The sequence below is a fragment of the Erinaceus europaeus genome, chromosome 19 (genome assembly GCF_950295315.1).
Source record: "Erinaceus europaeus chromosome 19, mEriEur2.1, whole genome shotgun sequence".
In the NCBI taxonomy this organism is placed as follows: Eukaryota; Metazoa; Chordata; class Mammalia; order Eulipotyphla; family Erinaceidae; genus Erinaceus; species Erinaceus europaeus.
The window spans coordinates 20,826,844-20,854,678 of record NC_080180.1 but is presented as its reverse complement, the minus strand read 5'-3'; the positions used below and the strand labels follow the sequence as shown (position 1 = coordinate 20,854,678).

At 50.5% G+C, this 27,835-nt stretch overlaps 1 protein-coding gene across 4 annotated transcripts in view; it reads right to left on the bottom strand.

Annotated features, from left to right (window-relative positions):
* Positions 1 to 27,835, bottom strand: part of LGR6 (leucine rich repeat containing G protein-coupled receptor 6) — a 118,065-nt gene that overhangs the window by 15,841 nt on the left and 74,389 nt on the right. For 3 of the 4 annotated variants that reach the window (XM_060178580.1, XM_060178582.1, XM_060178583.1), the window contains 9 exons: positions 23,139 to 23,210; positions 7,730 to 7,798; positions 4,929 to 5,000; positions 4,702 to 4,773; positions 4,123 to 4,191; positions 2,886 to 2,957; positions 1,918 to 1,983; positions 429 to 500; positions 29 to 100 (listed from right to left, as the gene is read on the bottom strand). In XM_060178580.1, coding sequence (XP_060034563.1) covers positions 29 to 100; positions 429 to 500; positions 1,918 to 1,983; positions 2,886 to 2,957; positions 4,123 to 4,191; positions 4,702 to 4,773; positions 4,929 to 5,000; positions 7,730 to 7,798; positions 23,139 to 23,210 — 636 coding nt within the window. The remainder of the gene's footprint in view (positions 1 to 28; positions 101 to 428; positions 501 to 1,917; positions 1,984 to 2,885; positions 2,958 to 4,122; positions 4,192 to 4,701; positions 4,774 to 4,928; positions 5,001 to 7,729; positions 7,799 to 23,138; positions 23,211 to 27,835) is intronic. The other variant, XM_060178581.1, reaches the window with a different exon arrangement.

The following is a 27,835-nucleotide window of genomic DNA, read 5'->3' as shown; positions in this document are numbered from 1 at the left end:
CTCCAGGAGGAGAGTCAAGTGGACTCACAGCTTGACCAGGGAGCGCAGTGTGGCAAAGGCCTCAGGGTGAATGGACCGAATGGCGTTCCAGCTGAGGTCCCTGCAGACAGAGAGCGTGTGACAAGAAGGCCCGTGACCCAGGGAGAACTCAGTGCAGCCTTGTCAGGGCCTCTCACCCCTACCTTCCAGCTGAACCTTTGTGGGGAAGGTGCCTGCTCCCTGACCCCCACCTTGCTGTGACCCCAGGATGGGGATGTAACCACTTGGCCTCAGGGCCTCACTGTCCCTGAGGGAGGGGATCAGCTGGAAAAGAGGCTTGAGGGGACCCTTGGGTGTGAGCTGGGGGGCAGGGGTGTAAGCAGGGGCTGAGTGCCCACCTCCTGCACATGTGGAGGGTCCCACCCCTGGGTGTGCTGTAGGCCACTCACAGGGCACGCAGGGCGCTCAGCTGGCTGAAGGTGTCGGCTTGGATTTCCCAGATGCGGTTGTGCTGGAGGCCACTAGGGAAACAAGAGAGGCTAGACAAGCCCATCGGCTGGGGGCCTGGCCCTGTTCCACACCCCCTGCGCACTGGGAGGAAGAAAGGGAGCCCCCTGCTTCTGCTGGCACGGGAAGAGAGGGCCCAGCCCGCGGAAGTCACCAGAATTAAAGGGAGTGCAAAGGGATCCGGTTGCCTTGGGTAAGTGGGTCAGGAGACAAAGCCACAAACCATCCCTGTGGCCCAAAAGGGAGTCAGCTTCCAGGGTTCCCACCGGGCCTGGCACCCAGCCCAGCCAGCCTCCCGCCACGGGTCCTGCAGACCCCAGGCCAGCAGCAGGGAATGGCTGGGCTTGGAGGGCTTGGGCAGGAGACAGTGCCCTAGACCGGCTGTCTGAACAGGAACCCAGTGCCTTGGCTGTACAGAGGACCCACCTTCCTCTAGCCCCTATAATGCAGGGGCCAATCCCTCCCCCTGCCCTGCCCTGCCCTGGCACTGCCCTCCCTACTTAAAAGCAGGGGCAGATATGGGAGACCCAGGGGACCCTGGGTAGACATTACTGGGTGGACAATTGTTTTTTTTCCCTGACCAGAGCACAGCTCAGTTCTGGCTATTGGTAGTGCTGGAGACCAAACCTCTAGCCTGCAAATCCTGTGCACTAATGCTGCACTACCCTCCCAGTTTTGAGGACAATTTAAGTGATTTTTTCCCTTGTCCAATATGAATTCCAGGTTTCTTCTTCTTCTCCTTCTCCTCCTTCTCCTTCTCCTCCTTCTCCTTCTCCTCCTTCTCCTTCTCCTTCTCCTTCTCCTTCTCCTTCTCCTTCTCCTTCTCCTCCTCCTCCTCCTCCTTCTCCTTCTTCTCTCTCTCTCTCTCTCTGTGTATGTGTGAGTGAGTGTGTGAGTGAGTGTGTGTGCGCGCATGAGTGTACTTAGGAGAATGTGGGGAATGGGAAATTGCTTAGAAACGCAAGATGTGGGACCAGGTAGTGGTGCACCTGGTTGAGCACACATACTGTAATGCACAGGGACCCAGTCCTGTGGGGTTCAGTCCCCCAGTTCCCGCCTGCAGGGGGAAAGCATTGAGAGTGGTGAAGCGGGGCTGCAGGTGTTTCTCTGTCTCCCTCTCTATGAAAAAAAAGAAACGCAGGATGCTTCCAGACTTCTGAAGTGTTCCCTTGTCCAGCCCACCTGAGGCCAATGTGGCCCTGTCTCTCGCTCACTGTAACCACTGTCACTTTTCTGTGTTGTATCTGACTCTCACACAGCCACCTTGAGACCCCTTGGTGTGCCAATCCCAGCACCCACTCTCTGCTGTGGTTCTGGGGGCTTGCCAGCCTCTTTGAGCTCCCAGCCCTCACTGCTGGTCAGAGCCAGCTGTCTCCTCTCCTGTACCTGGCCCGCTGTGTGCCCCTGGTACCTCTCCCCACCCCAACTCACATTTCCTCCAGCTTCTGACACCGGTGCAGACTAGGCAGCTCCTCGATTCGATTATGAGACAGTTCCCTGGGGAGAGAGAGGGGCCAGGGTGAGGTGAAGCCAGGCAGGGGAAGCAGATCCCCAGAACCCCCCCCCATCCCCAGCTACAGGCCACAGGGGCCCTGCAGGGATGGGGCTGTGACGCATCTCACAACAGGGCCCCCGTTTGCCCAGTTCAGCTTCTCTTCATCTCCTGCATGGGGTCTCACTGCCAACAACAGGCTGGGCATGTCTCTGGGGGAGCTGCTTCCTCCATATGAGGGGGTAGGGCTGGGGGGGGGGGAATAGGAAGTGAGAGGGATGTAGGGATGGCAGGGAACACAGCAGGTGCTGCTGAGCAAGTAACCCAGTACCAACCCAGGCAAACAGGCTGCCTTGTCACTGTGTATGGAGTTGATGAGGATGGCAGAGTTGAGCCCTTAGGGAATCATCTGGTTCAACCCCTTTACTCAGCAGATGAGGAAACAGAGACACTGGCTGTGCCAGGTGCCATATATATCAGGGTTCCTACCCCTCAGTTTACAGGTCAGTGCACTGGTTCCAGAAAAGGATTCATTTTTTTATGCAAATGAGAGCTCACTTTCTGAATACCTACTATGTGTCCGGAGCTTTACATACATCTTTCTAGCTGTGACAAATGTATCCACATGTGACTCAGAGGAGATGGAAGCTCCCGGCCACCAAGTCCAAGTATCTACATCCCATGAGGGGCAGAACTGGGTCTCAAACCCAGGACTGACCCCAAAGACCATTTTCCCTTTAGCCCTGGACAGGAGAGCACAGCCCAGGCCCAGAGCCTCAGCAGCTCTCTGTGTGGTCCTGCTCTCCAGGAAGGGCTGTGGCCACTCAGGACAGCAGTAGCAGTGGGCTTTGCCCAGCCAGGGTGCAGGGGCACAGTGCCAAGCCTGGGGGATGTGCAAGCTACTCACAGGACGCGGAGCCGGGGCAGCTGCTGGCACATCCCTGCTGGGAGCTGCCGGATGCCTGCGCGGGTCAAGGTCCTGCAGGGGAACAGAGACGCAGCTGGCACCAGGCCCGGGACCTGCCTGCCTGCCCAGCCACCCGGCTCCAGCTCTGGGCCTGACAGTGATGTGGGAACACAGAGCTGACAGAAGGGAAGTGGTGGGAGGCTCAGGGCAGGGGTGGGGGCATCAGTGGGGGCATGGGGAGAGGAGGCAGCCTGGTATATGAGCTGGGGGCTCCCCTGGGGCTGGAGGAGGCTGGGCAGTGAGGGACCCAGACTGGGACTCTGCTCTACTCCAAGGCCTAGTCCACCCCAACCACCATATCAAAACCCCACTGTACATCTTATAAGTGGCCTCTAGCCACTCTGTGTAGGAGAGAGACTAGAAGCTTCTCTGTCTAGTGCCCTGTGGGAGGAGGAAGAGCCATAAATGGAGTAGTTAAAAGAGAGACCCTGGTTAAGCCCTGGGAATGTACCACAGTTTGTTCCCCTTGTCTTGAGGAGGAAGGAAGAAGGGAGGGGAGAGAGAGAGAGAGAGAGAGAGAGAGAGAGGAAAAGGAGAAAATAAGGAAGAAATAAAAGTCACTTGGGCAGTTGGAGAATGGGCTTGGCTTAGGGACAGGGTGTCCCAAGAAAGATCCAAGGCCAAGGTCATCCTTGGAGAACAGCTACTTCTCTCATGGAGAATTCTCTGGTGCCACTAAACGCAGAGCAGACAATGGTGGCACAGAGCAGAGTGCCAGTCTCCTCTGCCACATCATGAATGACTGGGTGTCCTGGGCCCGGACAGGGACATCTCCATGCTCAGTCTTACTGGATTGTTCCATTCATTCCCTTACAATGGGTTAAGCCTCCCGCTGTGCTCTTGACTCCCCCCCCCCCCTACACCGCAGGGCATGCTAGAAAATAAGAGGCAGCCTTTGCCAGATTTTAGCTTCAGAATTGCCCAGAAAGCCCTCTGTCCCTTGTCATGGGTTCTCAGTGTATTCAGGGTTTAGGGCTAGGAACTCTGACATCATGCCCAAGAACCCCAATTCCAGTGAAAAGCAGCCTGTCACATGGCCACATGGGAAGATGGCCCTTGACCCCTGGAACAGGGACAGGCCAGGCAAGAGGTAGGCAGAGAAGCTGGACACCACACCAGGGGAGACAGAAGGAGAGGTTGTGGGCAGATGAGATGCAGGGGAGAAGGGGACACTCACAGGATTTCCAGGCTGGTGGTGCCTTTGAGATCAGGGAACTCCTGGATGTCTGTGGCACCATTCAAGGACCTAGAAACAGAGGAAAGAAGCCTAAAGGGTGTGTTCAGAACACCAACATATGGGCGCTCAGTCCTCAATGCAGGATGTGGTGTGGGGTGTGTGTGTGTGAAGAGAACGGGAGACTGGAAACAGAGGAAGGTGTTGGGGCCTTAGTAAAAATGGTGGCACAAAGGCTGCCAAGTGGTAGGAATTCCTAGGTTAGTGGGGAGCAGCAGCTCTGAAGAGGCCCAATAAAGCCCCTGGCTGTGGAGAAGGGCCCATCCTTCTAGAGCTGTGGAGAAGCCACAGGTGGGGGACATAGCAGGAGGCCATGGAGTCCAGGAAGACCAGGGACTAGGCCTGAACCAAACAGCCCTGAAGACTGTGCCTTCCGGTGTGTGTGTGTGTGTGTGTGTGTGTGTGTGTGTGTGTGAGAGAGAGAGAGAGAGAGAGAGAGAGAGAGACGCAAGGGGGTGAAAATCAAGGTCCTCAGTGCTCAAAGAGAGGGCAGAAGCTGCAGCTCCTTTAGAAGCGACTCACAGTGTGTGCAGCTTAGGCAGGTACTGGAACGCAGACCTTCCCACGAACTGGATTGGGTTATCGTAGAAGTGTCTGCAAGAAAGAGACCCCAGTGCCCAGCTCAGTTCCAAGGCCCTTCCAGCTGGGCCTGAGGCAGAGTTCTGGTTTCTTATTCTGCCCATGGAGTCCTAGAAAGAGCCCTCTCCATGGCCTCACCCCACTCCCCACCACTCCCCACAGCCACTCACATGGTCTGCAGCAGAGGGTTCCCCATGAAAGCCTTTTCTGGGATGGCCTTGATGTTGTTGTTGTGGAAACCCCTGGAAGGCAACACCAGTAATCAGTGAGGTGTAGGGAGGGGAGGAGGTTAGACAAGGGGAGACATACAACTCCATGAAGCGCAGACAGCTGAAGGTTTAGGCAGGCTAGAAGAAACCCGGCAAGGACAAGGACCAGAAGGCCATCAGCCTGGAGGTTCCAGGTTCAAGTCATGCCTGTGGCTTTTCCTTTCCCTTCAGTCACTTGGTCCTTGTCACTAACAAGTATGACAGGAGTGAGGGGCAGAGGCCCAGGCTGCAGCTCCAGGGCAAGGAGGTGATCCCTTCCCTGGAGGCAGGAATCCTGTAGAGTCCCCAACAAAGAGGCCAGTAGTCTGTGGGAGAAGAGAAGGAAGCTGAAACACAGCTTTGGGGGTGCTGGGTGGGAAGGTTGTTCCCCCAGATTCTGGCTTGGGCTTAGGGCCCTGCAATAAAAGATGACAGTAGCACAGTGGTAGGGAGGGGCCAGACAGAGGGCGGTGACCACGGCTGGCTTCATGGGCAATGAACAGCGAGGTGCCCCACTGAGCGGCCAGGGTCTCAAGTCAGTGATGATGAGTTTGGCTGGCTGGGAAGAACATTTCAAAACAGACACTGGCCTGGAAAGCACATAGTCGCGTGAGCGGGCACTGTCCAGCCGCTTCAGTGTTCTGTTTTGCTTTAGTCAGAGATCCTGCTTTCTCTTTGTATCTTCTCTACCTCCTCTCCTCATTTGCACCTTCACTTACCTTCCCCCTGGCCTGCTGGCTCACTCATTCTTTCCTTGATTCCTGTGGTTCTAAGACCTTCTGGGCTAAGCACTGAGGGGTTTAGAGATGTATGATACAGAGACAGGTGTGCGGACACACACACACACACCTATAGTTGTATCTTCCTGTCTCTGCTAACATTATTATTGATTATTATTATTGTTGTTTAATTGCCACCAGGATTATCACTAGAGCTCAGTGACAATGAACCCACTGCTTCTGGTAGCCATATTTTCCTTTCTATTTTATTTGATAGGACAGAGAGAAATTGAAAGGAGAGAAGGAAATAGAGAGGAGAGAGAAATAGAGACACCTGCAGGTCTGCTTCACTGCTCATGGAGCTTTCCCCTGCAGGTGTGAACTGGGGACTAGAACCTGGCTTCTTGTGTATGGTAATGTGTGCGCTTAATAAGGTGAGCCAGCACCTAGCCCCTCTGCTAACTTATCCTTCTCCTCCCCTCCCCTCTCTGCCGCTCCCCTCCCCCATTCTGCCCCCTCCCATCTGTCTCCCTCCACTTCTCTTTTCCCCTTCTCTCACTCTCCTATTTCTTTGTCATTCCCTCTCCCTAGGCTTCTGTGCCTCAGTTCCTTTCATAGGTCAGATCCGGCCCCTCCATTGGGTCTAATCTCATCTTTCTTCCATCTTCCATGTCCCAGCTTGGAGAAACAGTTCAATCTTGGTGACTCATTGGCAGTGGAGCTCTTCCAAGGACTTCTCCCTTGTAACCCTTCCTCAAGCAGGTGGGCTGCTCCTCCTCTGCTGCTCTCTCCTGGCATTTGCTCCTTGAAACTTCTAGACAAGGTTGGAAGGGTGGCATGGGGCTGGCACCACATGTCTTGGGTGGCAGTTTGAGTACAGGTGTTGCACTGTCTGGGGCTTTGGCTGAACAAGTTGTATATATACACACAATGGAATACTACTCAGCTATTAAAAATGGTGATTTCACCATTTTCAGCTCATCTTGGATGGAGCTTGAAGAAATCATGTTAAGTGAAATAAGTCAGAAACAGAAGGATGAATATGGGATGATCTCACCCTCAGGCAGAAGTTGAAAAACAAGATCAGAAGAGAAAACACTAAGCAGAGCCTGGACTGGAGCTGGCGTATTGCACTAAAATAAAAGACTCTGGGGTGGGGTGGGGTAGAGTACAGGTCCTGGAAATGGATGACAGAAGACCTAGTGGGGGTTGTATTGTTATGTGGAAAACTGAGAAATATTATGCATGTACAAACTATTATATTTACTGTCGAATACAAAACATTAATCTCCCAATAAAGGGAAAAAAAGTCTGGGGCTTCAACTCATAATAAACTTCCAGGTTCCTCTCAGGCTGTCCCCAAGATCCCTCACTGCTCCTAGGGAGGTAGGTCTCCTATGTTCACCTCTGGCCATGTAGATTCCTACCTGGATCTCTACCACTACTCTTCCCGCTGAAACAACTTTACCATTTACAACCCACTGTACGTTTATAGCTAATTGGAGACATATTCCTCTTTCAAAGTTTCTCTGAACTCCTGCAGCCATTTTAGCTGATGTCGTACAGTTCAGGGTTGAAATTATAGCCAGTGACAATGGCCAAATGACAAATGATGGCTGTGAGGATCCAGAGACAGTCTCTCATTTCCCCGCATACTGACAGAAGTTCTGAATCACTCTCCCTTCTCTTCCCAGTCATCTCACACACCCGCCTCCACAAGCACAGCAGAAGCAGGGCCAGCCACAGTCATGGAGTAGCAGCTGACCTGTGTTCTCCATCTCCTTGGCCAATTTCAGCTGATAACACACCCCTTGGAGATGCGTGCAGTCAACCTAATGAGGCCTGTGAGGATCTAGACCTGATCAGATGTGGTGGTTGTGGTGGTGTTGGTGGAAGGAGGGGATGGAGGCATCCAGTCACAGTTTTTCCAAGGACCTTGTGGGAGGAAGGTATGGGGAGGCCCAGGGAGCAGTGGACACCCCCAGAAACCAAAGTGGAGCTTACAGTTCCTGCAGTCTGCCTAGGGTCCGGATGGCAACAGGGAATTCCTGTAGTTGATTATAATTCAGGTCTCTGAAAGAAAGCAGAGCATTCATTAGGGGGATAGCCCAACAAGGCATGCCAGGGTCCCTGAGAAATGGAAACTTGGCTCTGGATTTGGCCAGCAAGAAGGGTATTCCAGCCTCTTCCATCCAGCTGCTTCAAAAGAATGGGCTGGCCTTGTGACATGCACTGGCCAATAGAATGAGGTGGAAGTGAACTGGTCAGAGAGGCTCTGAGGAGCCCCTCACTGATCTTGGCCTCATAAGTGTGTCTGGGGGACAGGCCCCAGCAAAGAAGTTGCCCAGATAATCCCAGCCATCTCACACATTCATGAAAAATCATAAACTGCTGTCTCGAGCCACTAGGTTGAGAGGTAATGAGTTAAGAGCAGAGAACTTTCTCTTTCCTCACAGAACTATCCTTGGACCTATATTTGTTTCTTTCCACACAACTGGAATGAAAGTGTCTTGAGAACAGGAACTTTGTTCCATATTCAAAATACTGAAACAACACTGGTGCAGAGCAGGGACTCAACAAGTATTTGTTAAATGAATCAACAAAAAGGTCTAGATAGGGTGATTAATAAAAAACATTAATGGGTGCTTAGTGAAATCCAGGGCCTTTGCAGGAACATCTTTAAGATTTGGAGTAAAAGCACAAGTCCTGATGGGGACCCTGAGGCTGTCAGGAGATGGGTCCCACGGTGCTGTGCTATCACCAAGCCCTCACACAGTTCATGGGGTCCAGATCTGGGCAGCTAACTTGAGCGGTTCCAGTCTTCCTTGGCAGTTTCTGGTCTGAAATTTTGCCACAAAGGGCCTCTGACAGTGGGAAAAAAGCATGTGGGGAAAGGCATGTGAACTGAAAGGTTATTTTTGTGAAAAAAATGTGGGAGGATGGTAAAAACTGTGCAAACATAACAAAAAATTAAATTCTACAAGTGACACGCCGATATGGTGGCCTGACTCCACTGATGGAGTTGTCTGATGATGGCCAACGTCCCGCTTCATGTGATGCTGTGTAGATAGACTCTAGCTCTAACTGCCCAGGGAACATGACTATCAGCCCTCAGTAGCCATGATGAATTCAACATAGTGCAATGGACATTTACTGCCTGCCCAAACTCCATGAAGAATCCTGGTGGGGAAGTTGGAGATGGATCAAAAACATGTCCAGATGAGTAATCTTGGCAGGAGGTGACAGGGTCTGAAGAACACACAAAGCATCAGTACTTCTGAGTTACAGAGATCTTACACAGCTGGGAACACTGGAGATGTGACACTTGGATTGACTCTTGATGAAAGGGCAGGTTTTCAGCAGGCAGAGAAGGGGAGCGTGGGGAGACCCAACAGGAGAGCATGGCTTAGAGCAATGGTGTGTGGTGGTGTTTGGAGAACAAGTGATACCACTGGGTTGTTTGAAGGACACTATTTGGAGGTGAAGATGCAGGGGTGTCTCCCTTGAACAACTGTGGACACCCCAAACTGGGGTTCCTAAACCCAGTTTACCCATTAGATCAGTTTGGTTGAGTGCTTGATATAAGCTGGGAAGAGCATTTGGCCTGAATGATCACTTAGCCCTCACAACAGTCTCAACAGGTGAATACACCCTGCTTGCAGCAAGTTGAGGAAAGTGAGGCACTAAGTTAGTGAATGAGTTGCCCAAACATACTCAAACAACAAACGCTATGACAAGACCACTGTCTGCTCACCAGCCCCCCCACCCCTGTCTCTACCTTGCATTGCTTGATACTGCAGCCAATAGCCATGTGGTACTCGTGAAATGTAAATCAGTTATAGTTAATATCATTAACACCTGAGCTCTCATGGCCCAGGAGATTGTGCAATGGGCAGAGTGTTGGACTTGCATGCATGAGGCCCAAAGAGCCTGATCCCTAGCACTGCATATGCCAGAGTGTTGCTCTGGTTTTCTTTCTCTCTCCCTCTCACCAATCAGTCAATCAATGTTTTAAAAATAATGTATAAAACAGCTCTCATTTTACTAGTCATATGTCAGTGCTCAGTAGCAATGTAGAGCCATTATAATTCAATATTAGAAATAAAATAATGTAATATTAGAAACATATTCAAAACATTCCACCACTAAAGAATGTTTTTTCCCAGAAAGTTCTATGGGACAGCGCTATCATATACTAATAGGAGGACTGACCAGGAATATAGATGGAGAATATTTCCCAGCCACCTTTGCAGCAGATGTGGCCACATGACTAAGATTCTCAAGCATGGAAGCCAGCAAGACTTGGTGTGGTGATACATGCGCTTAACCAAGTGCACCACTGCCGGGCCCCCTCAGATGTGATGTGGGGACACATTTAGTTCAGGGCTTATAGCCAAGTCTGTCTCCTTCATGTTACCTCTGTCTTTCCACCACCCAGATGTCAAAGACAGTAGGGCCCTGGGGATGGCAAGGTCCCAGGAAGCCAGATCCCTGAGTCACCCTGTAGATGAGGACCACTGGCCAAGAAGAAACTCCCTTCCTGGACTATTACGTGATCCAGAAATAAACCTCTATTGTGCTTGAACCATTGTAAATGCCTTGGCTTATTTGTTACAACGATTTGGCCTACTTAACTAATTCAGTGTCATGGCCAGGATTTGAACCCTGGAAGTCTGAGCTTGGAACCCACACTTTTTGTTACTGCACACCTGCCAGAAAGGTCTTTTCAAAATGCAAAACTGTCTCTGCCTCTCTCAGGTTGAAGAATCTGAAAAGAATGTCCTTCCTTTTGCACAGAACAGATGTCAAATCCCTGAATGGGCTCTGACGCCCTGAGCAATCTTTCAGCTCCGCCAGCCACTCCAAGCCCTCATGCGTTTTCACACCCTCTCGTGTTTACTTGTGCCACCCATGCCCTCAGCCTGGAATGCCCTTTCCCCGCATCCTCAGCTGTTGAAACCCTAGTCTTCCTTTGAAGTCCGGCTCAAATATACCTTTCCGTATGAATCCAAACTCCTCTCTGCCATCAGAGTAAACCATTCCCTCTCTCGACACCTTCCTGAGTGTTTCTCTCTCCAGAATATGCTCAGTGTTAGACTCTTAATATCAGTGCTACTGGTGGCAGCAATCAGGATAATCAGAACAGTGACTAGCTTGGTTCTAGGTGAAATACATATATTACTCCATTTCATCACCACACCATCCCTTGGAAGTAGGAATTAATATTAGCTCCATGTCACCTGAGACACAGGCACAGAGAACAGAGGTCACTTGAGCATGGCCCCACAGCTAGACTGGAAAGACCAGGATTCTATCTAAGACAGCTCATGTTCATGCATACTCTGTCCCTCACAGGATGAGGAACTTACTGTGACCAGGATGCAAATGTGTTCCTGTTTGGATGTATTCAACTCATGTGCGTGAATGGTCATTGTCAATCAAGGACGATCAACTGAGTCCTCTGTGCAAGGCCTGAGGATGGGTGCCCTTTGACCTTTGTGGCCTGTATCATGGGAACATTGTCTTGTGCCCTAGGACCAAGCTCTGCAGGGACAGCTTCTCCTGGCACAAGGTTGGTTCCATCTTATTCTTCCATTGCTGGGTGGTTTCTAATCCTGAAACATCAGCCGGAAAACTCATCGAGGCTTTTACAGTCTCTTCTGTGTAATGGCCCAGACTCAGCCAGAAGCCCAGGAAGAGCTAATTGTCCTGTCTGCTGCTCCCAGGAGCTGGGAGAAGACTGATAAGGGCTAAGGTTAAAGAGAAATCCTTCCTAACTCTAGCCAGAATGCAGTCTGGGAGGTGCAGTTGTCCGTAGCTAATCCTCCCCTTCATCTGCTAAGCCATTTCCAGCCAAATTCAATAGAAAATGATGGTGAGCCCATGCCGCTGTAACGAGTAGCTGAGAAAGCAGCCCAAGCTGGTCAAAAAGCCATGGCCCCAATTTTCTCCTGTCTGAGACAGCACAGAAATGAATGGAATCTCTGAGGAGTCTCCTCACAACTTCAGAGCAGAGAGAGGGCAAGTGGCATTGAACCTTTCTTACTGATGAGGTAATTTGCAGCAAGGCCCCGAGTGGGTCCTGCTGACTTTGAGTTTAACACTCTTTCTTCCTTCTTTTCTTTTCTCTTTTCTCTTTTCTTTTCTCTTCTCTCCTCTCCTCTCCTCTCCTCTCCTCTCTTCTCCTCTCCTCTCTTCTCTCTCTCTCTCTTTCTCTCTCCTTCCTTCCTTCCTTCCTTCTTCCAGCATTATCACTGGGGCAATATGAATCCACTGCTCTTGGTGGCAGCCATTTTTTTCCCTTTTATTTGATAGAATGGAGACCAATTGAGAGGGGTCAGGGAGGGGAGATATAGAGGGAGAGAGGGGGCACCTGAAAACCTGCTTCACTCCTCATAAAACATCCTCCTGGGGGAACAGGGGCTCAAACTGAGGTCCTGGTTCACAGTAGCATGTGTGCTCAACCAGGTGCACCACTTTCTTACATACTACAGAGAATTGGACCCTCACTAAACCCCAAATGACGGGGCTAACAAAAGCACTGTAGGGAGAGTGGGGAGAAGAAAGGCAAAAGAAGTGGGGGAGATCAGGGTTCCCCAGGAGGGAAGAGATCTTCTATGGAAGATTGTCAGGGCTTTTGTGAGCATCATGGAAGCCAAGTGACCATGGTTTAGAGGCTAGAAGTCCATTGGTGTGTTACCCATTCAAGAGTACCAGCAGGCTCACCTTGGGCAAGTCCCTTAACTCTGCTCAGTTTGCTTCCTCACCTGTGACGCACATTATACAAGCTGCTCTGTGCACCTGTCCCAGAGCCCACACAGAGAGGATATTCAAACAGTACCAATTCCTTTCCCCTCTTCTTTTTACAAGGCACCAGACAGCAGAACAGATATTACCATTCACTAGACACCGCAGCAGCAGGCACACACATGGATCTATTTACCTTCCAAAGCAATCGAGAAAGCTTCATATTATTAATTGGGCTCCCACATACATTTTTATTCTCAAAGCGAATGTTTGTGTTTATTGCTCGATCACAGATAAGGACACATGGAGGAATGCGGTTGAGCCTAGTTGCCCAGTGTGAGACACAAAACATAGCCATTTCTGAGAGAGTGTAAACGGGGGGCCAATTTTATCTCTCCAAGGCTGGAAGGCAGGCAAGCAAACAGTGAGTGCATCTTAATTGCTCTTGCCTCTATCTCCAATCTGACTCCATTTGCTTGGGGCAGCTGACTCGGTGAGCCAGGAACCAACAAAAAACGTTATGACTAATCACATTGTCTTACCTTCTAAACAAGCTTCATAAAAGGCCATCCATTAGTAAATATAGCAATTAGTAAAATTGTCATCAGTTTCTATTGAGAGACACGGACCGCCTTCCTTTCCCCCTCCCTCCACCTACACACTCTTCCTTGCCAGAAAGAAAATTTCGGAGAACACCTGAAGCAATAGCAACACTGGCTGCCTTGGGAGCTGCCATCTCTGATGTGGAGATTACTTGCTGTCCTGCCCTAATGAGGCACCTGGCATCACAGAGGCCTCCAAGTGGGAGGAAGGTGAAAGGGGACTGTTCAGCCTGCCCCCACAGCAGGAATCATCCCTGGGGTTCCTGGTGGATGCAGCATTAGGATTCTGCAGGGAGTGTTGAAGTGGCAGGGCAGGAAGTGCCATGCTGGCATCCCAGGGTAGCCGTGGTGGGCCGCTCTACGGATTCAGTGATCCTCCCTCATCCTGAGCAGCCGCCCTCAGTGCTCACCCTGTCTGCGGGAAGGCCGTATGTTACATAGACTCTCTTCCAAAGACAGGTACAATATTCCAATTAATGATTCTCCTGAGTTTTTTATATTGGCACCACCCTCCTCCTCCCCCAAAGCCCTTGTTACTCTGAAGATTTGATACTCAGAACAAAATGCAACTTTCTAGAAGTAGGTGGACAGTATCCTCCTTTCATCTGGACACCAGGGCTCCACTAATGCAAAGGACTCAAAAGTTCTGAGGGGCTCCTGGTCTGAGCAGAATATGGCCTAAGGATCTAACCTAGTGACCCCCAGCTCATGGGCTTAAAGCTGGGGCCCTGAGATACTAAGCCACTGAGCCAAGACTAGATCACCCCCGTGGGTCCAGCCCATGTCCAGGAAATTTCTACATGTTAGAGACATGGACACTTGTGCTATCTCCTAGGTCATGAGAGCCAACTCATGGACATCAAAGTCTGGGCTTCTGAGGAGAGATCTAGGCTACTGCATAAGTGCTGAGTGAGGAGGATCCCAGTCATCCTGAGGATGGGGCTGGGAAAACCTGAGATGGGCAGCCTCATGTCCACTTAGCGCAGATGGAGAAACCAGAACTTAGGCAGGAGCAGATCTCTGCCAGGGGCCACCTAGCCACACATTTGCTCAACAGATATCTATGGAGTCTCTCCCCATGTGCCAGGCATGAGATCAGTTGCTGCAAATGCCAGAGTGCAGGGAACCTGCGGACAGGTGGGAGACAGACCACAAATAAAGTCAGTCCGTAAATAATGGAGGATGTTGGCTCACGCGTGCTGTGGAGAAGACATGGTCGAGGGAAATGGGGGAGCTAGGAAGTAGCTGAAAATTGTGGCGATGGTGGTAGCGTGGGGGCTCTGACTGAAAAGGTGACATCTGAGTAAAGTCTTCAAAGAGATGGATAACTGTAGAAGGAACATCCCAGACAAAGGAAGAAGCCTGTGTAAAGGTGTAAAAGTTGTGACATGCTGGTGAACTCAGGGAACTCTTGTGCTCAGAATAGATCGAGCAAGTGGTTGAAGACAGAGGCTCCAGGGGCGTCAGTCTAAAACTGGCTCCTTTCCAAAGAGTCATGAGGAACCACTGGTGGGTTTGGAATAGAAGAGTGATGTGATTTTATAAGAGTCATCCTAGTGGCCAGTATTTTGCAAGAGTCTTTTTGGCTATTGTGTTGACAATACCTCACAAAATGACAAAGATGAAGGCAGTCTAACTGTGCTTGAGAGTCTAATGCCTTATCCACTGCACCACCTCGGGGACCATGGCAGTGTAACTCTGAAAGAGACAGAGCAGTGACCTGGGTGACATTGGCTTGGACCAGCATGGTAGCAGAGAGTTAGGGGTGCCAGAGGCTCCGTGATGCACGTGCCACTTGGCTCCATCTTTGAAACATATCAAGAATCTGGCCACTTCTCGTGCTTGAGAGTCCAATGCTTTATCCATTGTACCACCTCCCTGAATGGCCACTTCTTAATATGCTTCAAAGAGGGAGCCAGTGTCATTTGCTGACATTTTGGTTGTGGGATGTGCAAGAGAGTAGCTTGAGATCACTCTGAGTCTGAGCAACTATACATCACCAAGCCCAAAAGACTTTTGGGGGGGACAGTTTGGGGGAAGATAATCAAGTGAGCATGTTAAAGAGATCTTTGAATACTGAAGTCTGGACTCTAGGAGACAGATAACCCCTCATCTGGTCCACTCCACAGATTCATGGTATTGGGAGGCATGAAGGTAGATAGACACACAGAGATAGAAATACGTAGAGAGTGAAGCAAACATGGAGGGCAGAGGCACAGCACAGTCAAGGGGTCAGTGTGATGACATCTGGAATACAGACAACTATACATTGGTGACCAGTTAGAACAAGTTCAGGACTCCGGGGCCAAGGACCCTCTTGTCTCAATGACAGCGGGGGCTAGAATTCTCTTGCTCCTAAGTGTCTCCCCAGTGCCATATGGTAGCTTGGTCAGAAGTCAGAAGCTCAGTAAAGACTTCCTGAATGAATGGATCTAAGGAAACAGAAGCCAAGAGCGGTGATGGCTGTTTCTTCCCGGCGCCTCCCACCCACAGATCTTTGTGGGCCAGCCCTGAGCCTCTCAGCTTCCTCTCGTGGCTTCCATGGGGAGACAGTTGCCAAGCTCCCCACCAACCCTGCTCTCTGCCCCGTCCATTCCAGACAGCTGGCCAGGGTGCTGGTGGGAAGTTCTGAGCGGAAGCTTTGTCCCCCCCCCCCCCCGCCCCAGCAGGGGAGGAAGGGGCAGCAGTGACAGGAATGGTGACCTTGGCTACCCCCAGGCCAGGGCGATGGGAAAAGGAGTGTTGTGCTGGGACAGCTATTAATAACCCGTCATGGTCGCCGAGCGTCAGACTGGCTCATGGGCAGCTCAATTTTCTGCCTGTTAGGAGTCATTAGTGGTTGTGGGGGGGATACCAAGGGAGGCAAGTTTTATATGGAACAATAAATTCCTCCAACAGCCACAGAAACCTACAAATTTGTAGCTAATAAAGCCACAAATGAAAGATTATTAAGAACTGGCGAGGAAAGAGTTCCTCAATGCTTACAAGGCTGGCCCTGAGAGGAGGTGAGGTCTGAGCTGAGGAAGCAGGGCCAAAAACAGAGGATTCCCCACGACCTTGGGCAGCTCCCCCCTGCCCCATCCCACCCCTTGGTTCTGTCACCTGTAACACAGGAACATGCAACTCCTGCCTTTATCTCAACAGGTGACTGGGTGGGGGGTAAGAGATAAGAGAAGATAGTACTTGTTTTTTCCAAACTTTAGGGAATTTCCAGTGGGATGACCAGCAATTCCCTGAGATGAGAAGGCAGATTAGCGAGGGTCACCTGGGTCTCGGTGTCACCCACTAGTCTGCCCACTGAGGGCCTTGACCCTGGGACACTGGAGTGGATGGAACTTCAGCCTCTTTCAAAAAGCCATATCCAAGTGTGGAGCCTTCAGACCCATGAATGTGGCCATATTTAGAAAACAAGTTTTTGTGGATTTAAGCAAATAAAGGATCCAGAAATGAGGCCATACTGCAGAGACAGGATGGGCCCTAAATCCAGTGACAAGTGTCCTTCTTAGAAGAGACACAGAGAAGGCCATGTGAAGACAAGCAGAGCTGTAATGGTGAGTCTCTCAGCCAGGGAGAGGCAAGGCCAGCCGGCAGCCCCCAGAAAGTAAGATGGGGCAGGGGGCAGAGTCTGCCTGTGGTTCCAGAAGACACTAGCCCTGCCAGCACCTTGACTTTGGACTTCTGGCCTCCAGAACCGTGTAACAGATTTTCTGTCAACTTTGCAGTATTTGTTAGAGGAGCTAAAGGGAGTCATCATGGACATCTTGCCCTGGATTCCTGGGAGGTTTTATCTACTCAGGGACTTGTAGAATGACACAGCTGGAAAACCCCTTCCCAGCCACTTCATAGCACTATGCTGCCAGAGAGAGAGAGAGAGAGAGAGAGAGAGGGAGAGGAAGAAAGGCTGGGGGGAGACAGGGAAAGAAGGATACAAACTCAAGGTAAGGCAAGGAGGGAGGTGGGAACATTACAAATAAGCACCCCACTATTGCCCACCCAACATTAATTGGGAGGACAGGAGAGAGAAAACCAGCATAAATCAAGCACCAAGCTGTTCCAAGTACTTAGATGGCACTGGATGAATGGTAAAACACCCCCATTTCCAAGTGCTGTAGAGACCATCAAGAAGTCTGGTGACCTGCACATGCTACCTGCTGGGGGCAGAGGCAGGATTCGAATCCAGGTCTGCGGACAAGCTCTGCTCTCGTACTGCTCCAGGATGGCCCTGAGCCCCGGAAGTGCTCCCCAGTGAAAAAGCCATCTTCTTTCCTGCTAACAGCTGACTCTTAGACCCCAGCTGAAAGGCCACTGGGGACATTCAGGACCAAGTCAGAGCCAGTTTGGAACAAATTCTAAGAGCATGGATGATCTCAGTGATACAGAGATGGCAACACCTTGCAGCCACAGCTACTGCCAGAGAAAGAATGTCCCAGAGAAGCCCATCAAGGGGTAGTGGGCATCTAAGCTAGACTGGGACATTTCCTATTCCTGTGAGGATCCCAAACTCCCTCCAGAAATGGAAAGTCCAGAGAGCAGAAGGACTGCAGGAGGGTCTGCTTTGTTTAAAGAGGCTATCAGGAGACCCAGCCCCAGGGAGACGAAGCTCTTTTGAACCCAGATCCATCCTAGGCCTTGAGTTCTAGCTGAGATGCAGACATCAAGCTCACAGCTCTAGAATTTGTGTTTTCCAGGCCTTTCTTTTTCCCTTTCTGCCTGGACCCAGTGAGTTAGGGAACATAGGGCCTGGGGGGGGTTGGGGGATGGGCAGACAGCACTGTGAAGGCTGTGGCTTCCCAGCATGTTTTCCAAGCATGGATCTCGAGGTTTGTGAGTCTGCTTTCAGGTCCTGGGGGCCTTCTCAGAGAAGCTCCCTGGAATTGCTCTTGGTCATGCTTCCTCTTACTTCTCAGCCTGACTCACTGAGTTCTGTGATGGATCCGAACACATAGGAGCCAGTGCTGGGTGAACCAGAAGGCAGAAACCTGAGCTGCTGGGGTCTCCCGTTACTGACAGAGCAAGTCTGGACCTGGGATACTGGGAGGTGGAAGAAATGATCCTTCCCAGGCCCAGGCCAGGGGAGGGCCCGACTGCGTTTCCCAACAGTGTTGGTGTGCCCTCACTGGGGAAGCAGGAGACATGGGGTGGGTGCAGAATGAAGTCTGTCCTGTCTGCCTCTGGCCACGTATGGAATAGTGACCCTGGCATCAGAAGAAACAGGGACACTGTCCCCAGTGCCTCTCCCGGCTTGATCAGGCTCCCTGACATCACAGGAAGGCTGGTGCTGAGGCTGCGGAATTTGCTCAGCAGGACAAAGGACACTTGTGCCCTGGGGCCCTGCCCAAGTCTAGGACTTGCTTGCCTCTTAGATCAGGTACTCATGTCACCTTGAGGCCACACTTTGTGTTCGAGGCTTGCAGAACCAGCGGTGGAGTTTGGGAAGCCCGGCTGCCAGAGCAGAGGGCGCCTCAGAGACCAACTGTCACCAGTGTGTCTGCAGCAGGTATCTTTAAGCTCCTTCTCTGGGGTGCGCACAAGTCGGGCGCAGCTGGGTGAGCTCGCGCATGCGTGCAGGCGCCTGTCCCCCCCACCCCCCACCCCGCCCCGCCCCGCCCCGCCCCGCCGCCGCTACCCCAGGTGGAATGGCAAGGCGCCACACTCCCTCCTTAAAGGAGCCAAACCACAGCTCGGCCAGGGGTTTGATCTTGCCTCTGCTGCGGGAGATGAGAGAGGCCTAAGTGGCAGAGATTTACACGGCCCGAGGGAGAAATACCCTTCCAGGGAGAAGCTCACATGAAAAGCTCTGGAGTCATAACTGAGGATGCAGAGCATGCCAATTATGCAACAATTAAAAGGTCTCACTGTCGTTTCTCCTTTTATTCTCCCAGCTGCGCCACCCCACCCCACCCCCCGCCCCCATCACATACACATTTGGCTGCCCCTGCAGGCTTCCCGGTGGATACTCAGGGGGAGAGGGTAAAAAGCACACCCCCCTTTTTGTTAATTGGAGAGTAAAAGTTGGATGGAGAATTTTCAGGGCCCGGTGGTGGTGATGCACCTGGTTGAGCATACATGTTACAATGTGCAAAGACCCTGGTCCCCAGCTGCATCGGTAAAGCTTTGCAACGGGTGAAGCAGGGCTGCAGGTGTCTCTCTGTCTCGCTTCCTATTTATCTCCCCCCACCCCTCTCAATTTCTGATTGTCTCTATCAAATAAAGAAATATAATAAAAAATTTAAAAATTGGAAGGAGAATTTTCCCCTCACGGATGAGATGATATAGAGACTAGGGTCTCGGAGGAGGTGATGTGGGAAGAAGAGGTGATGTTGGGCAAGTTTCTCATGTGGGCTACCAGGTTCTGTAGGATCTCTTCACATATTGCTTCATTTAAGGTACATGTTGACACTGCAAATTCAGTACTAGTCATGGCAGGCGAGTGCTGATTAGAAAATGTAGACTAGGGGATCGGTAGTGGCTCTCCTGGTGGAGAACACATGTTACCGTGTACAAGGATCTGAGTTCAAGCCCTTGGTCCCACTTGCAGGGATGTGGTTGGGGTGTGGGGGAAGCCTCACAGGTGATGGAGCAGTACTACAGGTGTCTCTTCTTCTCTCTCTACCTCTTACTCCTTACAAAAGCAAAAGCAAAAAAAAAAAAAAAAAAAGGCCTCCAGGAGTGGTAGAGTCTTAGTGCAGACACCGAGCCCCAGTGACAACCCTGGTGGTGGGGACACAGAAAAAAAGGAAACGAAGACTCAGGCTCAGAGGAATCACTCACTGAGTAGGGCATCTGCCTCACTGTGAGCAGGACCCAGGTTTGAGCCCTAGCTCTGGTGTTGTGGCATCTTTGCTTCTTTCTCTTCATCTCTCTTTCTGTCTCTCTATCTGAATGGGGGTGACAAACAGGCTGGGGCTGGTGGAAGTGTGCATACGCAAGGCTCTGGATCATCAAAAAGAAAGAAAGGAGGGGCTGGGAGGTAGCACATTGGATTAAGTGCACATAGTGTGGAGTGCAAGGACTGGCGCAAGGATCCCGTTTTGAGCCCTTGGCTCCCCACCTGCAGGGGTGTGCTTCAAAAGCAGTGAAGCAAGTCTGCAGGTGTCTATCTTTCTCTGCCCCTCTCTTTCTTCCCCTCCTCTTTCAATTGCTCTCTGTCCTCTCCAACAACAACAACAGCAATGACAACAATGGAAAAAAGATGGCCTCCAAAGAAAGGAAGGAAGATAGAAAGAGAAACAAAAAAGGAAATAAATAAAGAGAAAAAAGAGAGAGAAGGGAAAAAAGAAAGATTAAGATTAGGAGAGAGAAATGACTTAAACAAGTTCACTCAGCTGGGGGAACCAGCACAGTGCCCCAGCTATCTGGTGCCAATGGCTGGTGAAGCAGTGCTGCAGGTGTCTCTCTGTCTGGCCACCAGGCTCTTGTACATCCACAGTGTACATCTTGGTCATGTTTTTCCCCCCTTGGAAGTGGGTGCAGACTCTGGGCCTGTGACAGCCAGGCTCCACAGATAAAAGGTGCAGTGGGCGCTGGCGGCAGCCGGGCTCTGTGGTCACGCCAGCACCAGCTGGGCCAAATACCCTGCTCAGGATCCCATGGCTAATTGAGAAAGAATTCGGCAGTGTGCCTTGAAAGTGACGAAATAACTGCTGGTTGGCTTTTTTAGAAGTGCCAACCCACACCCAGCCTGGGTGCCCCCTCCCCACCCCATTTCCCAGCAGAGCTCAGCACCCACAGGCTCCAGGGTAGATAACATTGGCTGCCCTCCTATAGGCACCAGCACCGCCCCCAGAGCTCTCCCTGCTGCTCCGCGGGGACATGGGCTATGTGAAGGGATGAACCCTCTCCTGTGACTGGGATCCCCTAACACCCAACACATAGTAAGTAGGCTCATACAAAGCACACATGTCCCCAGGTGATGGAAGACATCTTGGACTTCCATGGGTGTTCACTGAACCCACCCTGGCTCTGCTCTGCCCCTGACAAAGTCCCCCTCATGGGCCATGTCACCTCCCTGAGTGTCTCTCTCTCTCTCTCTCTCTCTCTCTCTGTGTGTTTCTTTCTTCCTCTTTCTATCTTCCTTTTTAAAAAAAATTCTTATTTATTTGTTATTGGATAGAGAGAGAGAGAGACATTGAGAGGGGAGAGGGAGCTAGAGAGGGAAAGAGACAAACACCTGCAGTCCTACTTCACCATTAATGAAGCTTTCCCTTGTGGGTGGGGACCAGGGACTTGAACCCGGGTCCTTGCTCATTGTAATGTGTGCCCTTAACCAGATGCACCCCCCAGCCCCCTCTATCTTTCTTCTTTCCTTTCTTTCTTTCTTTCTTCCTTCCTTCCTTTCTTTCTTTTTTTTATCATTGGGGCTTGATATTGGTACTATGAGTCTACTGATCCTGGAAACCTTCTCCCCCCACCTTTCTGTTTCACTAGATAGGGCAGAGAGAAGTTGAGAGGTGAGGGGGAGATAGGGAGAGAGAAAGAGAGATATCTGTAGATCTGCTTCACTACTCATGAAGCTTCCTCCCTGCAGGTGGGGATCAGGCGTTCAAACCCCAGGTCTTTATGCACAGTAACGTGTGTGCTCAACCAGGTGCACCACCACCCAACTCCTGGACATCACTTTTTAAAAACATATATATTTTAATAATGATTTACAAGATTATAAAATAATAAGGGGGAATGAATAAAAACAAGGGCAACAAAAAGGAAAAAAAATAATAAGGGGGAATAATTCTATACCCCTCCCACCACCAAAGTATTCCCCCCACCCCATCCCAACTGTAATCACCATAGTTCTCCCCAGGTCATAAGTATGGTATATATATATATTTTTTCCAAGTTCATGTGTTTCAGTTTTCTGTATTCTTATGAATGAAACCATCTAGTAGTTGTCCTCCACTCCCTTCCTTACTTCACTAAGCATAACCACTGCCAACTGGACATCACTTTCTAGCATGTGGACAGAACAGGCCAGATCCCTGGGTTCCAACTGTCCAGCCATCTAAATAGCTGAGTGGGGAAGCATGCTGCCCAAGTCCAACTTTCCTGACTCTAGACTGGAATGCAGTTCCCAGCACCCCCTCCAGGGGAGGAGGACAGCAGAGCTAGCCCCCTTTGCCTGTGCCTTCTGCTTAGCTGAGCCCAGGAGAACAACCTGCGGTGGGGATCCCACCAATGGGAAGAGGGGAGCAGCGGTGGTCCTGGCTTCCTCCTTCCTGCCCAGGCTGCCCGGGACAGCCTTGCCCAATGGTCTTCCCCATGGCTGCATTTTTTTACTCTGCTGCTTTGGACTCTAGAAGAAGCCTTGTCTCAGGAGTCGTGCTTGGTGTGTGTGTGCAGGCTGGAGGGCAGGAATGAATGCACAAGGAGAGGTGGTGTGTGGGTGCTGCGTGGGGGGTCTCTACCAGGTGGCTGAAAGCCTACTGCTTTATAGGTGCTGAGGGCCACAACTGGCATGGTGCCTCCTCAGCCAGCTGAGATTGTTTGCTTGACTGAGGCCCATGGGCTCCCCTTAGCGGGGGCTGGCAGGACTCCAGAGGAAATGGTGGCAGGTTTAAGTGCATCTGACCCAACTGGGTTCCAGGATGATGATGTGTGAATAATCTGGCTTTTGAAGAGTCAATGGTTCGGGTGCTTTTTATGGTTAGTCCTGAGCGCAGGACGGGCCGTCTCCCCATTAATCACCCGGCTGGTCAGCTCAGCTGGCACAGGCCCCATGCTGCTGGAGGCGCTACCCTTCCTTCTGTCAGCAGCCACCCTCACACAGATGTCAGAAGTGTCACCAAGGCAGCCTGCCGTCCACTCCCCAGGCTTGGCCTCCTTCTTCCTTGAACTTCCCTATGTAGTGCCCACCTCTGTTTAAAGGACTTCCCTTCTTGGTGGTCTCTGCTGGCTGGTGTCCTGGGCCAACTCCCAGAGGCCATATTTTCCCACTCAACCCTGTGAGTGTCTGGAGAAAGTGCCCAAGGAGGTTTGGGCAGCAGGGTCTCAAGGCAGACCTTCCCCTCCGCTACCCCTCATGCCACCCCGCCCCCCGGGACAGAGTTCCACCACAACCCCAAACTCACAGAGTCTCCAGACTGTGCAGCCCCTCAAAGCTGTGTGTGCCCAGATGCTGGATGCGGTTGTTGTGAAGATGCCTGTGTGGGAAGGAGAGCTACGTCAGAGGGGGTGCCCACAGCAGCACACCCTGGGATGGGGGTGGGGGCAGGATGACTTCAGCAGGGAGGTTGGGCAGAAGCACAGCAGAAGAACCCAATGGATCAGCCTTTTGTCTCCAGGGACAAACACTAGGCCAAGATTGGCTTCTGATATCACAAGCTCCCAAGGCTGAGCAAACCCCAACTACACCCACTGAAGGAAATGGCGACAGGGATGTCTCATGGAAGGGTCCCCTAAACACTGAGAGAGACCTGATGTCAGAGCTTGAGCCTGAGGCTTCCCCCTTGTCCGGCTTCTGGGACACAGCCTGCCTGACTCAGTGGCCAGATGTGCTCATGGGAACCGACAGTCAACCGCTGTAGACAACATATAATTACAGGCTAAGCCCTGTGTCACAGCTGGAGAGGACTGGCAAGGCTAGAGGAGGCAGGGGTTGGGGTTCGGAGTGGGGGAGTGTGGTGCTTTATGAAGGCTGTGACCCAACTTGGGGTCTTGAAGGAGAGGCATGTGACAGGTTGGGGAGGTGGGGATGGTGAAGTCTCAACTAGGAATCAGATGGGCTGGCCAGAGGTACCTCATCTGAGAGAGACTGCCAAGGTGAGCTACCAGCTGAAAAATGACAGATGGAGCCTGGTGGTGGCACACCCAGTAGAGTGCACACAAACTATTCACAAAGACCTGGACTCAAGTCCCTAATCCCCACCTGCAAGGGGCATGCTTCATGGGTGGTGAAACGGTGCTGTAGGTGCTCCCCCCCCACACACACACACCTTTTTCTCTCTCTCTTTTATGAGAACACTGCTCAAGTTTGGCTATGGTGGTGCCTCAGATTGAACCTGGAACTCTGGAGCCTCAGGTATGAGAGTCTATTTGCATACAACCATTATGCTGTCTCCTCCACCCTCCTTCCCCTCTCAATTTCTCCCTGTCCTATCAAATAAAAGAAAAGAATAGAAAGGAAAGAAGACAGGGAAGGAGTGTGAAAAGAGCAAAAACAAGACCCCTGGCCCGCCCCAAGGAGAACACTTAACAAGCAGGGACATCAGAAAGAAAACAGGGACAGAGTCTGACGCAGAACAAAACTAACTAAACTAAACTAAACTAAACTAACTAAACTAAACTAACTAAACTAAACTAAACTAAACTAAACTAACTAAACTAAACTAACTAAACTAAACTAAACTAAACTAAGCTAAGCTAAGCTAAGCTAAACTAAACTAAACTAAGCTAAGGGCCAAGAGGAAATTCTGGGGCTTCAGTTCAGCCTCTTGTCTCCAGGAATAAAAGTATTAAGAAAACAAACCCCTGAGAATCGCCCCCATCTACCCACCCAAGACTCATGCAAACTAAAGAGAAGCAATTCTGTGGACATCCTTTTACTTCCTCCCCATCTCTGGCTTCCAAAGGGAACAGGTGGAGGAAGGGGGGGGGGGGTAAAATAAAGGCTCCAGGCTAGTCATTGAGTGGAGGAAGTGACTTGAAGCCCAAGGGGGGTTGGGGCAGCAGGAATGAACTCCCCACATGTAACACAGCTGGACTCTCTAGAGAGCTGTGGCCCAGGTAGGCCAGCAGACACTGCAGACACGTCAGAGCATGCTGTCCTACTGTCCTTCCCAGGTGAAGGCAAAGGGATGGACTGTGATTTATCTCAAGGCCGACCCACAAGCTACGGCTTGGAGAGAAGTTCCACTGGGTCCCACAGATAATGGAACTAGAGCAAGGGGACAAGGGCCATGGAGTCCAAGCCAACAGAAGAAAGAATAGAAATTACAGGGCAATTGTGAATATATACAGCAGGGAAATGGAGGGAGAAAAGAGCGTGGAAAAAAATTCAAAGTTCTGAGTCTAGGAGAAAAGTAACTAATGAATGAACAAAGGCCAGAAGGAAGCCTGCCACAATTGCCTTCTATACAAAAACAATACAACACACCAAGATTGCAGACTTTTTTTTTTTTTTAATTTTTACTTTGCAGAATTGGGGGCTACTTTTTAATTCACTGGAGAGATTTAAAAAAAGGCGTGGGAGAGACACCACAGCACCAAAATTTCCCCTGGTTCCACGGCACTTCCCATGGGGTGCTGGGACTTCAATCTGGGCTGCACGCTTGGCAGGATGCGTGCCCTCCAGTGAGTGTCTCTCCAGCCCACAGAGGTGGGAATTGTTAAGTGAGAGGAGAAATGTCATTATAGATTAAGGAGACAAATTTAAATCCAAATAATATAATTTTTAAAAATCTAGTCATTAGGGGATTGGGAGGTTTTCAGTTGAGTGCACATATCACCATGCACATGGACCTGGGTTCAAGCCCCCGGCCCCTACCTGCAAGGGGAAAGCCTCACAAGTGGTAAAGCAGGGCTGTAGGTCTCTCTCCTCTTCTCTCCTTCTCTTCTCTCTCATCCTCTCTCAATTTTTCTCTAGCTTATGAAATTTAAAAAACAATAAGTAAATATTTGAAAAGCTACTCAATAACTTTGAAGCAAGGAACAAGGTGTTGCTGAAATCGTATTGGTAGACATGAGTGAGGGAGACAAAGAAGGTTAAAATAGAAAGTAATGAATGTAGAAGGCATACAGGTGATTCAACACAAGGGTAATTGAAGTCTCAGAGGGAGCACATCCAAAAATGAGACAGAAGATGTATTCAAAGACATAATAGCAAAGGCAAAGAAGAAACAATGAGATCTTCAGCTCAAAAGCATACACTGTTCCAGGAAAATTGGATGTGGAGTTCCTACGCTGTGACATATCCTAGTTAAGCTATTAAAGTTCAGGGATTAAAAACATCTCCAGGCAAAAGAAGAAAAAGAAATTACTTATGAGGGGAAGCTGTCCTCCAAGATGTTCAAACCCTAGACAACAGGTAGACCCATTCAAGCCTGATGGGTAGAGTTCTGAGGCCATCTGCATCCTTGTCAACCTGCCCTGTTAGGCTTAGTGGCCGGGGCCCTGACTCACACGTCTTTTTGGGGATAAACTACCAACAGTTATTGATTTATTTATTTATACTTGGGCTTTGACACATGTGCGATTCCATTGCTCTTGGGTTGACTTTTTTCATGCTTTGTATTTCAGATTGAGAAAGGGAGAGAGAGAAGAAGGATGAGGAGGGAGAAAGGAAGGAAGGAAGGAAAGGAGAAAGGGAGACAACACACAAGTATTCCGCCATGTCTGGAGCTTCCCCTGGAGCTGTCTATGATGCTGGGGCTCTAACTGGGCTCCTCGTGCATGTTTTTATTTTAAAATTTTTTAATATTTATTTATTTTCCCTTTTGTTGCCCTTGTTTTTTATTGTTGCTGTAGTTATTGTTGGTTGTCACTGATGTCACTGTTGTTGGATAAGACAGAGAGAAATGGAGAGAGGAGAGGAAGACAGAGAGGGAGAGAAAGATAGACACCCGCAGACCTGCTTCACTGCTTGCAAAATGACTCCCCCTACAGGTGGGGAGTTTGGGGCCCGAACCAGGATCCTTATGCCGGTCCTTGCACTTTGTGCCACATGCACTTAACCTGCTGTGCTACCGCCCAACTCCCTAGTGCACGGTTGTTATGCAGGTGAGCTGTCTCCTCCCAGGGGCATGGGGTGGGTACCTTTTCCTATTTCCTTCAAACTACATCATTTCTTTCTGCCTCCTGTTGGATTCTTGACTTCATTTTTTTACTGCCTTCCCTCCCCTATCTCCACTGAATCTCTGGACCAAACTATCTCTGTTGTATCAACACCCAGCTCTAGGCCTTCAACTCCAAACCATTCATTCAATCTGTGGAGCCCCTAACAGGCCGGCCCAAAGCAATGTGCTGGTCTCAGAGTTCCAGTGAAGAGACAAGTCTGCACACAACACCATCATTTTCCAGCTCAGTCTACTTTGAGGCCTGGTAGTGCCAGATCAGTGACAGGAAGGGGTCCTCCACATGCAAGCACAGGGTCTGTGGGTCTGTGTGCAGAGGAACCCCTGGCTTCCAGCCCACCTGCCTGCTCAGACTTCACTCCGTCCTCTGCTTGGGCAGGAGCAAATGTCCTTATTCCTCCCCAGCACATCACTTTCTTCCTGTTCTACCTCCTGGACCTTCCTCTAGTGCATCCCATATATCCTGAACTATTTTCCCCAACTTTCTCACCCCCTCTGGAATATTGCTCCTCTTATCCTCCCCAGTTTCCAACAAGGAAGCCTTCCCTGTTGCCTTCCAGCAGCTAAGGTAGTTGCCCCAGAACTGCCTGCTGCTGTCTTCTGGCTCTCTTGTTCAAAGTCACACTACTCCCACAAGTCACCTGTTCTATGTGTGTCCTGCTCATAGGGAAAGAAACACCTGAAGCCCTGCTTCACCACCTGTGAAGCTTTCCCCAGCAAGTGGACCAGGGGCTTGAACCCAGGTCCTTGTACACCATAATGTGTGCACTTACCCAGGTGTGCCATCTCCTGGTCCCCTCTCTGTTTCTATACGGTAAATGAATAAATAAATAAAATATTTTTAAAAAGAAACAGATAGTCCATTAGAATGCTTCTCTTACTTCTCCAGTTTTCCAGGATAGAGAATTGGACGCATGAAGACCTGTTATCCATCTTGTATACACATCTAAACACCCTCCACCCCTGATTTGGAAAAT